Source organism: Thalassophryne amazonica, chromosome 17, assembly GCF_902500255.1.
Source record: "Thalassophryne amazonica chromosome 17, fThaAma1.1, whole genome shotgun sequence".
Classification (NCBI taxonomy): domain Eukaryota; kingdom Metazoa; phylum Chordata; class Actinopteri; order Batrachoidiformes; family Batrachoididae; genus Thalassophryne; species Thalassophryne amazonica.
The window spans coordinates 33,059,197-33,072,012 of NC_047119.1; the positions used below are offsets into that span (position 1 = coordinate 33,059,197).

Below are 12,816 nucleotides of genomic sequence, written 5' to 3' on the forward strand. Positions count from 1 at the left end.
TATTGACTGTTTCAAAACATTGAATTGTTCGAATCGTTTCATTTGCCAGTTTGAGGGGTTTCATGCAGTGAATTCTTTTGTAAAGAAAATGGCTCTTTTGGTTCAAATATTCAATAAGCCTTGTTTTGTGTGAGCTATTTTGGAGAGGTCAAACATGGACCCCCCCCCCCACTACACCTGTCTGTTGGATTCACAACCCCAATATTTCACTTTTCACTTTCCTTATGAAATAAGCATATTTTATGCAACACATTTTGCTGCTCCATTTCTGTGTGTCTAGTTTGAAACAGGACAAGGGGGTGAACGGGTGCACATGTGCCCAAGTGAATGTTTCAACTTGCAACTTCACTGTGAGGAACTAAGAGGTAGTTTACTAGAGGGCTTCTTGGTGATGTCTGTGACGTGAGACGACTGCGGGAATGTAGGGTGGTCTCGTTCAGTGCTCATAAACAACACTAGTGTCAGACAAACACACAACCTGCAGTTTGGCACAGGTTCCGGCTCTGGTGTCAGTGGTGCCACTGGAATCTCAACTGGACTGGGGCTGTCTGGATCACTGATCATGTACGTAACAGAAATAAATTATCTTACAATTATGTAATAATGACAAATATGATGAAAAGTGTGAGGGAAAAAAAAAAATCAAGGGCTTCATTATTCAACTGCTGTTGAGCCTCTCTCCCACTTAAACACACACAAATCATCTCCTGGCTCACCTGTGAGGTATTATCTTCTCGGTTGTCAGCCCATCAGTCATGGTGACACTCCTTCTCTTGATGTAAGCCCCCCTCTGACTGGATGGCGAGTATGCAGAGCCCTGCTTGTTGTTGGACAGGGCGAAGGTTGCCTCCAGGTAGCGCAGTGGGAGAGTTCTACTGACCGGACAGTAGATGTGAACCCCGCTGGACTGGGAGATTGGCTGGCGCTGGCCCACGTAGAACCGTACAAGCTCCTGAACCGAGTCAAAGGTGTCTGACTCCAACATGTACTGCACCTGAGCATGAAAATATCTCATTCTCAATACAGGGAACAGGATGAAGGGAATAAAGTTAGAGGACATGTACTGTTTTGCACTTAGGAGTGAGGAGGAGTGGTTGAGGAGGCAGGATGATGTTTATGTGCTGAAGTCTGGTGCAAGTGCAACATCTAATGTTACTAAAATAAAAAAAAAAATAAAAAAAAATAAAATAATAATAATAATAATAATTTGTAGCATCTTTAAGAAAGGCAAACATGAAATCCCAAATATGTAAGAGCTAAATAAAAGCATATTTTGCACATATGATGGTTAAATTACAAAAGAAAATAGGACAGACATCTGTGAGTAATTGTGTAACCCATTATGAGAATTTGAAAAAGTTCCATTCCAGTTCTACCAAGTTCTAGCCTAAATCAAATCCAGTGATTTTTCTTTGAAAATCTCAATTCCAGTCTTTGATCATGATTTGCAATTCTGATCTTTGATGTCTGCTCCTGATTTTTTTTTTTTTTTTACTGAGGATTGCCAATTAGTTTGACGTTCAGGATCCCTCCCTTGACTGAGAGTTCTTGACCCTGATTACAGGATTAAACCAAGACAGACAAACAGACAGACAGACAAATGGCAGGGAAAATTTAACTTCCTTGATGATGTTCCTTTGGTCCTAATCACTTTTATTCTATAATCAGCATTGTTGATTCGTTTAGAATCAAAGAACAGCAATCAGGAAGAATAATAAAGGAGATTAAAGGAATAATCCTCTCACAATGAAAAAGAGATAAAAGTGAAATGACAACAGAGATATAAGCAGAGGACTACTGGCCCTGGTGGAGGTATGGACTGGGTGCTTTTCTAGTTCATTATTATATAAAAAATTTACACCAGCCATTAACCATTAAGCCATCTTACTTGCAAATCATTGATTTTCTATAGCAGAGATCTGGGTTTACCACATTCAGACCACAATGAATTGCAGATCTTGGATCTTTGTTGAGCTTCATGAGTGGAACAATATTAAAGAGCCACACGTGAGTCAAATCAATCTCCAACAAAAACACTCATTAGGGCACAAGAGACTTCTAGAGGAAGAGTGAATGTTGACTCACCAAACCCAGGTGTTATTAACAACATTAAAGGACTGCTTGTGTGGCTAGATTCCAGCACACCTAAATGCAACGGATCCGTTTTCTGTTGTTATTCAGACCTGGACTCTTCTCTACTATAGTACCTCAGAATATCTGCTAAGTTATGTTGATCCAACACTAGAAGGGTATTTACAAAACAGCGTTACTTGATTACTTTTGCATTCTCTTCTGCAGAAAACAGATATATCATGGCCAGAAAAGCACAGACATAATTAATAGCATCAATCACAGTTGGTATCCTCTTCGGTATCTCAACTGTATTAAAAATGTCCCAAAGGAAATTTAGTTTGAGCAGCCCGTCGGAGGCGGGGCAAATTAAAAAAGAATGATAAAAAAGTCAGCACAAGCATTCTGTCACAATTCAAGGTCAAATCAAAAATGGAACAAAATTACAACACCATACCATCAATGACTGTTGCAATGACTGTTGATTTGAGCAATGACTGTTGATTTGTGCCTCCCCCTTTTCCTAAGTGCTTTGACTTGATATGTGAATGATGATCCACCCGAGGTCTGTCCTTAAAGTGCTTGTTTTTGGCAAACCTTGAGATTATTGGATTCAAAAGTCAAAAATTAGATTATTGGCTACCAAACTTGGTGTACTGGTCCTCATGTTTTGTTCTTGTGTTGGGTTTTGGCATTATTATCCATCCATCCATCCATCCATTTTCTTCCGCTTTATCCGGAGTCGGGTCGCGGGGGCAGCAGCTCAAGCAAAGCCGCCCAGACCTCCCGATCCACACACACCTCCCCCAGCTCCTCTGGGGGAACCCCAAGGCGTTCCCAAGCCAGCCGAGAGATGTAGTCCCTCCAGCGTGTCCTGGGTCTTCCCCGGGGCCTCCCAATGGGACGTGCCCAGAACACCTCTCCAGCGAGGCGTCCAGGGGGCATCCGGAAAAGATGCCCGAGCCACCTCAACTGACTCCTTTCGACGTGGAGGAGCAGCAGCTCGACTCCGGAGCTCGGGCATTATTATAGTTTGCCTTATTCCATGCATTCAGCAGTAGTCTTACATGGCCCCTGAGGTTTTTGTTGCTCTTGAGGGTTATGTTATTTTCTAAGTATTGCTAGTGCTGGGTTTTGTTATTTTGGTTCTGATTATTTCCTTTGTGTCCAGTTTTAGTAAATATAGTGTCCCTGTTTATTTCATGGTGTCCTTCTGGTTTAACCATCAAGAAGTCCATGAACTCAAAGGGGAGTCCACATCAATGTGTTTTATGTTTCTGGACCCCTGAGGTTTAATCAGTCTTTCCAGAAATTTACAATGCCAGAATTTCAACAATTCAACAAATAATTCAACCAATATAGTACTTCACAGACCCTGTGGCCCAGTGGCCCCAGTGCTTATCCCTGGATCCTGTACCATGAGGTGGACAAATGTCTACAACAGTCCATCACAGCTTACCTCCCCAGACAATACAGGTAGCCATTTACAGCTGGGTGGATGAAGTGTCATGTCCAAGGACACGAAAAGCAACAGATCTCGAATCAAACCCTGGTCTATATATTGCTAGTCAAACTCTGATGCCAGGGAGCCACCTGCTTTACCATTATCTGGCTCCAAAACCGAATTAAACAGTCATGACTTGAGTTTGAACTTTTAAGACCATCAAAGGTCACAGGTAATATGAACAATAGGACATGTGATATATGGCTTGACCATTTTTTTTCTCTAAAGTACGTCACTTTGTCCTTGGCTGTCCCTCAGCCATCCCATCAGCACTGCTCCACATTAACTTCTTAAACCCTAGAGTCCCCAAATTTGGGGACTTGCCCTGTTTTGAAACATTTGAACACTCTAACCAATGCTGACACCAACATACACTTATTATACATCAAAATGTCAAGCGAAGTCAACGCTACAAAAGTATCCACTTCAATCACATATCAACTAACCACAGCTGAAACGCCAAGCAAATGAAGACATAAATCGGAATTCATTTTTTGGGAAAAAACCTCATTTACTCCTACCAAGTATTATTTACTTTCATTTTTTTTGCATCCACAACATCCACTAGGACCTGTCTTTTAGCTGATCCAAACGTTTGCATTTTTAACCTTGTACAAGCTGAGAAATAAATCATACTGTATGGGTATGTAATTTTGGTGAAACAGGTTCTAGGGCTTAAGGGGTTAAATTATGGGCAGACACACAGAACTGAAAACAATGTACCACACATGTGCTATTGTGGAGGAGCGTAGAAAGCAGCAAAAGATGCAACTTCATATGACTATCAAAGTAAATGTGAGCATGTTTTTGAAAAAGCTGTTAGGGATTGATGAGTTCCTCAGAACAGAATCAGATGGTCTGAATGTGTGTATGTGTGTGTGTGTGGAAGGGGGCGCTGAATATTTACTTTGGTGTCATTGGACTTGACTAAGACCTTGGTGATCTTGAAGTGCAACACCTCATTATCCCATCGGCAGGTCAGCACGTAGTCCCCCGCACTGGTCAGAGAGTCACGTACCAGGAAATCTCCATTACGCAACACCAGAGTCTCTGACACCTAGGCAAAGAAAGAACTCATACATTAGCATTCTTGTTACACACTGTAACTTTTAAGTTACAGTGTGTAGGATTTCGAGTCATCCGGTGGTGAGGTTGCACATTGCGTTATATCATCACGATCAGTCATGATTTTGATTCTCTTCCACCCCATGAATCTCTGCTTGAATCCCATTTTGGAGATACTGAAACAACATGGCAGCCTCCATGAGGGGGTCCACTCCCCTATAGATATGAAGAACTCATTCTAAGCTCATAAAAACACATTGATTCATTGTTGCAGGTAGTCACATAGGAATGCACAAATGGTTATGAATCCTATATTCTATTTCTGCTAATAAACACCACTAAAACCTACACACTGTATCTGTAAGCCTTTTAAAGTTAAATCTGTTCAAGGTTTAATGTTAACCATCCTACAAATTTTAATGTCTGTTTTAACACCAATTAACACTTGGTGACGGGTGGCTTGCTAAAGAAGGTCAGGTGACCCCTTTAAAAGAAACACAAAAGTCTCTGATCCTAAAATGGTGGTATCATATTGACAGGATGTTACAGCTTGAATAAAAATTGCGTTTTTGGGACCAGAGCCCATAATGAGTTTCTGAAGATACATTATTGAGTTCAGCTCTGTTGCAAAATGAAATTTAGAATTTATTGACAGACACACAAAAGCAATCTAAAAATCAATCCTTGATTCATGGGCAAAGGAACAGCCTCGGGCTGTACATCTTTTTGACCAAACACTGCAGATGTGTCTCTTCGTGTGGCACTGAGAGGCAAATATTGATCTGGTAATCTGTAGTAAAACGAGAAACGTTACAAACTGTGCTGCATTTCCTTTTAAACATTCTGCAACGAGACCACTAATGAAAGCTGATGGTGTCAAGAAAGCCTTTAGTTCAACATATAATGGAGGACATGACATCTACAATGCAGCAAAGCACAAGGTGCAGCAAAGCACAAGGTGCATGGTGTTTATGCTCCCAGCAGGCGGCAGTATTTGCATAGGGTGAAGCATTTGACGCCTTGTTACTTAGATATTTTTTGTGTTTTTGCAGCTTTCATGTGATAATTCACTCCATTTAACAACACATCAAACTGGCTGATGTCTGTTTTTAGTTCATTATTTAAAAAGGTTCCATCACTCATGCACAGAAAAACTTGTGTTTGCAAGGTTATAAAAACAGACTGTTTCCTTATCAAATAACCTCATCAACCTTATGAAAATGAGAAGGAAGATGATTTCAGTCCAACATTCAAAAAGCATGAAGGAGAATAGCGCCACCTAGAGTTTGCTATATTTTGCTGATTTGCACCTATCAGAAGGACTACTGCTATGATTTTTAAATCAACAGTGTAGGATTTAGTCTTGTGATCAGTTTGCAGATTGCAGTTTTATTTCCCTTCACGTTTTCCCTTCTTTGGTGATGGGGATTCGTGCTCTCTTGCCTTCTCTTGTGAGAAGCAGTATGCACGATCCTCCTGTTAATAACCTTAGAAATATTATGGATTCCAAATACTCAAACCCATAGTACTACTTTTACATTCCTGCTAAAGTTATGCCATGTCAGTTTTTACAGGAGCGATGATGATCAGCAAGTTTGCAGGCCAATATGTTCTTGTTGAAAATCATATCTGCAGAACTGACACACTGTGGTAAAAATCTTATTTATCTGCAAAGAAAGCACATTTTGTGAAAGCTAGCATCTTTCATTATCGTTATCATATGAAATGACATAACAACAGACAGTGGTTTCGCCAACCCAAGGCACTGTTTTTACGTCTTTTCAAGTTTGACCCAGTTACCCACATGGCCTAAGCATGACATGACGTTTTTAGATCACGTAAGCACACACATGGGCGCACCACTTCTTTATCATGAATGATGTCAATGGATGTCTATAAAAACCTTACTGTAAACTGTGTTCAGGCTCGCTTTCCTGAACAAGTTCCTGCGTGACCTTGGGATGGTGAGAACCCCAGATCTGGTTTGGTTGACTTCACCTGAAACGGAATAAATTGTATCTTTTCTACTTACTAAGCTATTTATCCAGGACATACCCAAAGAACCAGGGCCCGTATGCACGAAGCAGCCTAAGACATTTCTTAGAATTTTCCCTTGGTAAGATGAAAGTTGTCCGCAAAGCACCTTAGTCCTAGAGCGCTCCTAAAGTGCTGGTAAGAGTAGTGAAGAGGACTTTTAAGAAGCCTAAGAGTGTCTTAAGCAGACAAGCTGGTGGAAAAGACAGAGAGGAAGCAGAGATATTCTCCGTATGTAGAATGACAGTGAGTTAGTAACATGTTACCTGCTTGATCTACGTAATTATTTTATGTTAATTTACTGTCTTAATGTATTTATAAATTGTTTAGGTTGTTGTTATCATATACACACACTAATATTATCATTATTGTTATTATTATTATCAGTTTTATTGATATTTTATTTTATTATTACTTCTATTTTGTCATTTGATTTTTAAATGGACAATGGAAATAAGTGTTTTCACTTTCTTGTGTCATGCATGCAATTTTAACGTAATTACAATTATATTATGTACTTACATTGAACTTATTTCTAAACTCACGCACCCACACACATTTAATATCAAGATAATGTTCAAACATCTTCAAGTTGTGTAACTATTCATTTTGTTGTGAACTGCGTGGAATGAAAGACAGGAGAGAGATTTTGTCTTTTTGGCACTCTGTCACTAGGAGGCGCTCTTATTTTTCAGATAAAACAACACAGGGACGGCATCAAACACGATACACTTTTCACTTATGGTGACAACATGGTAACACTTAACTCATTAAACCAACTGAACTACAAAAACACTATAAATCAACAACACTAACATCACTTTTAAACTAACATGAAGCACAATAGCATCATTTAAAGCCTCACAACCCAGAACTCCCATAATGCATTGCAGCACAAGAATTTACAGGTTCAGTGCCCGGCCCGGCGATCGCTCCAATTTAATTTTGCTAAGTATCATCATCATGACATTAAATTCTTTTCATGATTATGCATTTCTTAATTCAGTTTTATGATTGGTTGATTTTACTGTTCATTCATATGTAGGAGTGCAGAGTGCATTTATATTTTTTATTTCCCCTTCCCTTTCCGTGACATCAAATCACAGCTCTTACAGGATCACATCATACCTAGCAACGGGGTCAACCGCGCCTCCTCACTAAGATAGGAGTTTCAGTCCCCTCCTTGCTTGGACTCGCTCTCAGACACCTGCTGGCTCACTCTTAGGCTAAGATTCCTTGCCTGGAAATTTTAGGCTAAGTTAGGAGCTCTTTGAGAGGACTTTGAGATGCTTCGTGCCTACAGGCCCTGGGGTTTAACACTCCGCTTCACAAAAATAGCTCTTCTCGAACTTTTAAGCCTGCAATAGCAACCAGTAGACAGTGCAAAATGCAAAAGATGGCGAGTGAATGTCTATTTGGGGTGAGTGTATCAACATGGCGGTGCAACCCATTCTCACGGCAGTTTGTGGGACTGGATTATGAAAAGTACATTAATCTATGGGTTTGTGACGGGGAACACGAAAATGGGCCATTTTTCGTAATGGGGGCACAAATTCAATTCGTGATGGGGCACAAAATGTGGGGTGAAGGGGGGGTCTGGTTAACGTTTGGAGAGGGTACAAACTTATGCTATGGTTAGAGTTAGGAGAAGAAAGATTATAAACAGCAAAATAAAAACACAGTGTCACGAAAAGCAGGTGCTTTTCATGACGGGGCCACGGAACAAAAATAGTGAGACTGGGCTGGGCGGTGAGGGGTCCACTCCCATGTAGATATGAGGGGGTCATTTTAAACTCATGGAAACACATTGCGTAGTTGTTGCAGCTAATTTATGCATTAATGCACAGATTGTTATGAATGTTCCATTTCTGCTCATGAACGCCCCTAAATTCTGCACACTGTAGCTTTAAATAATTACTCCCATTAGTTCTGCTGGTTGTTGTTTGTGTAGATTAACAACATGGATATAGCAGGGGTTTGAAATCTATTTTTAAATTCTGTCACCACCCCATCCCACTAAGAAAATATCTCCAGAGTGTCACAGTGGCAGCTGATGCTACACGGTGCGTGTGAGAGCCGCTCACTAAGTATTGTTTGTGTAACCGCAGGGATCTGGGTTTCCCCAAATTTACACTGGAGCAAATCCATGAATAAATGAATATTTTATGCTAATTTAAAGATGAAATAGTCACAGAAGGTTTCTGCACGTGTGAGAGAGAGAGAGAGCGAGCGAGACGGGAAGGGAGTACCCAGAGGTTGCTGAAGTGTCCTCCACATGTGCCTGGTGCATTGTGGGTGGGTGCACGTTTGCTTGTGTATCTGTGTGTTAGTCACCAGCTGTGAAATTCAATTGCAGACGTCAGCAGTGTGCACACCTGTCCATCTGGCACAGTTTCCCTTCTTCCAAATGCTAAAGCAATTTCTGCTGAGCAGCGACACACAACTTTCATTAATCAGTGCTAGTGTTGTTTGGTGTTGTTGTGTAAAGAGTGCACACACTTTGGAAAGGATAGAAATAATAAAATAATATTTTCTCTCCCTCGAGTTTAATTACATAATTACTAAAGCCACTGCGATAAACTGACATAAAGCAGAAACTTTATGGAAACATTTCTGGTATTTGTGAATTGAAACACTTCATATTATTTTACGTGAGCTAACGCTCAATAATTAAACAGAAATTTACAAATGAGTAACAGTGAGTTAGTAACTAATTTTGAGCTGCGTTTCGAGGTCAGAACGTTAAAGGCATCCAACAGATTCTTAATTACATAAAAAAAAAAAAAAAATCACACACACTGCCCAATGAGCACAGTGGCCTCCATCATCCATAAATGGAAGAAGTTCAGTTCCACCAGGACTCTTCCTAGAGCTGGACACCCGTCTAAACTGAGCGATCAGGGAATAAAGGGCTTTAGTCAGGGAGGTGACCAAGAACCCGATAGTCACTCTGCCAGAGCTTCAGCATTCCTCTGTGGAGAGAGGAGAACCTTCCAGGAGGACAATCATCTCTACAGCAATCCACCAATCAGGCCCGTATGGTAGCGTGACCAGACGGAAGCCACTCCTTAGTAAAAGGCACATGGCAGCCCACCTGGAGTTTTCCAAAAGGCACCTGAAGGACTCTCAGACATGAGAAACAAAATTCTCTGATCTGATGAGACAAAGATTGAACTCTTTGGTGTGAATGTCAGGCATCATGTTTGAAGGAAACCAGGCACCATCCCTACACTGAAGCATGGTGGTGGCAGCATCATGCTGTGGGGATGTTTTTCAGCAGGAGGAACTGGGAGACTAGTCAAGATTGAGGGAAAGATGAATGCAGCAATGTACAAAGACATCCTGGATGAAAACCTGCTCCAGAGCGCTCTTGACCTCAGACTGGAGCGACGGTTCATCTTTCAGCAGGACACTGACCCTAAACACACGGCCAAGATATCAAAGGAGTGGCTTCAGGACAACTCTGTGAATGTTCTTGAGTGGCCCAGGCAGAGCCCAGACCTGAATCTGATTGCACATCTCTGGAGAGATCTGAAAATGGCTGTGAACCGACTCCTCCCATCCAACCTGATGGAGCTTGAGAGGTGCTGCAAAGACGAATGGGCAAAACTGCACAAAGATAGGTACACCAAGCTCGTAGCATCATAATCAAGAAGACTTGAGGCTGTAATTGCTGCCAAAGGTACATCAAGGTCTCGAGCAAAGGGTGTGAACACTTATGTACGTGTGATTTCTTAGTTTTTCCTTTCAATAAATTAGCAAAATAAATAAATAAATAAATAAAATAAAAATTCATGTTATTATTATGAGGTGCTGTGAATTGAATTTTGAGTGAAAAATGAATTCACTTCATTTTGGAATCATGTTGTAACATAACAAAATGCGGAAAAAGTGAAGCGCTGTGAATACTTTCTGGATTCACTGTATACCCAAGCATCTGCACGATTACCGCTGCAGGCTCACATATGATCCTGTTGATTTTTGGGATGCTGTAAGGAGGATAGCAGGCAGCACTGGGTTATCCTCTTCCCACATCTCTTCAGACTGGACTCTGTCAATGAGTCTTGGGAGTCAGATCTGGGGTTTCTTTTTAGTCTCAGCACTATAAGCTCTCCGAGTTCAGCTCTCATGGTTGACACTGCAGGCTTGTATTTTTTGGCTCTTTAGCCCTATTTGGAAGCAGTGTCGTGTGGGCCGCTGAAGAGGAGGTACTGCTGGCCCACCACCACCAGAGGGCACCCTGCCTGGAGTGCGGGCTCCAGGCACCAGAGGGCGCTGCCGCCTAACAGGAGTAGCCGGGGTGACAGCTGACACTCATCACCTATGACAGCTGTCACCACTCATCTGATCAGCATCAGTATATCAGCAAGACGTCATCTCCACCTCTTTGCCGAGATATCGCTTTACCAGGAAGGTAACGTTCTCAGCTGGCTGTGAGATTTATTCGACAGTAACCTTTTGTGACTTTTTGTGTATCGTGTAACAGACTCTTTTTCCAACAAGAGGTGGAGTTGGTTTTCCTGCCGTGTGAATTGCTGGGTGCATACGCGCCCACCTTTAATTGTTTTTTTGTTCCTCGCCAGCAGTACCAGATCCGACACATGGAGGCAGTGGCCACCTGGGAGTTCGGGACTTGGCGGCTCCAGTATTCCCGGGGTCTGGTGGCGGAGGAAATCGTGTGGTTCCGGTTCTACTTTGGACAGACGTCTCCTATCTTCGAGCCTGCCTACACGACACCTGTTGTGATTTGACCTTTTGTCTATTATTGTAATCTGTTGTGTTTGTTGTGCCCTTTCACAACAGTAAAGTGTTGTATTTGACTTCCTCCATTGTCCGTTCATTTGCGCCCCCTGTTGTGGGTCCGTGTACCTACACTTTCCCAACAGGATATCTCGGCCAACGTCATGGACCCCGAGGGGCGTCAACCGGCTGTTGAACGGCCAATGGAAGAGCAGGGCGCACAGGCGTCTGCAGGAGGAATGGTCGGTGAGTTGCAGCGAATCCTCACCGCTTTTACGGCTCGGTTGGATCTAATGACCGAGCAGAACGTCCTCCTAAACCGCAGGGTGGAGGCTCTCGCCGCGCAGGTGGAGGTGCGCCCTCAGGGCGCTGCTGCGGCTCCCCCTCCTGTCGATCCTGTGCGCAACAGTGACGTTCCACAGGTCGTTCAACGACCCCGCCCACCTTCCCCTGAAGCATACATAAGCCCTCCAGAGCCGTACGGGGGTTGTGTGGAGACATGCGCGGACTTTCTTATGCAGTGTTCGCTCGTCTTCGCACAACGTCCCGTCATGTACGCGACTGATGCTAGTAAGATAGCTTATGTAATTAATCTGCTTCAGGGCAAGGCACGCGCTTGGGCTACAGCGCTCTGGGAGCAAAATTCACAGCTCCTTCTGACATATAATGGGTTTGTGAGGGAGTTCAGAACAGTGTTCGATCACCCAAATAGAGGAGAGACCGCTTTAGCCGTGCTGCTGTCAATGAGACAGGGGCGCCGGAGCGCAGCTGCTTATGCAGTTGACTTCCGCATCGCGGCTGCGAGGTCCGGCTGGAATAACACTGCCCTCCGCGCCGCCTTCGTAAACGGACTGTCGTTGGTCCTGAAGGAGCTCCTGGTGGCCAAGGACAAACCGTGGGATTTAGACGGGCTTATTGATCTCGTTATACGATTAGACAATCGGTTAGAAGAACGCCGTCGGGAACGAGACGAAGGGCGTGGCCGGGCATGCGCCGTCCCTCTCCATTCCGGTTCCGACCGAGTTCCGCCCTTCCCACGCTCCACGGCCTCTACGCTCCGTGTGGTGACAGCTCCCCCTGTTGACGAAGCTATGGACACGAGCAGGGCCAAATTTAGGGCACCAGATAGACAGAGGAGGCTGGCCCACGGAGCGTGCTTTGTTTGTGGCTCAATAGAGCATCAAGTAAGGGACTGCCCCGAGCGGTTAAAACACCAACGCCCGCCCCTAGACACTGGGTTAGGGGTGGGTCAAAACATTCACGTGGGACATACCCATATTGCCACACGACTCCCAGTGACAATCCTTTATGAGGATTTAACCCTGAAGGCCCCAGCACTGGTGGACACGGGCTCTGAAGGGAATCTGTTAGACAGCAGATGGGCCAGGGAGATAGGGCTCCCT

General features: G+C 43.2%; 1 protein-coding gene across 2 annotated transcripts in view; it reads right to left on the reverse strand.

Annotated features, from left to right (window-relative positions):
• The window catches only part of sh2d3ca (SH2 domain containing 3Ca), a 189,492-nt gene that overhangs the window by 26,161 nt on the left and 150,515 nt on the right, over positions 1-12,816 (reverse strand). For both annotated transcript variants that reach the window (XM_034192003.1, XM_034192004.1), the window contains 2 exons: positions 4,482-4,631; positions 717-994 (listed from right to left, as the gene is read on the reverse strand). In XM_034192003.1, coding sequence (XP_034047894.1) covers positions 717-994; positions 4,482-4,631 — 428 coding nt within the window. The remainder of the gene's footprint in view (positions 1-716; positions 995-4,481; positions 4,632-12,816) is intronic.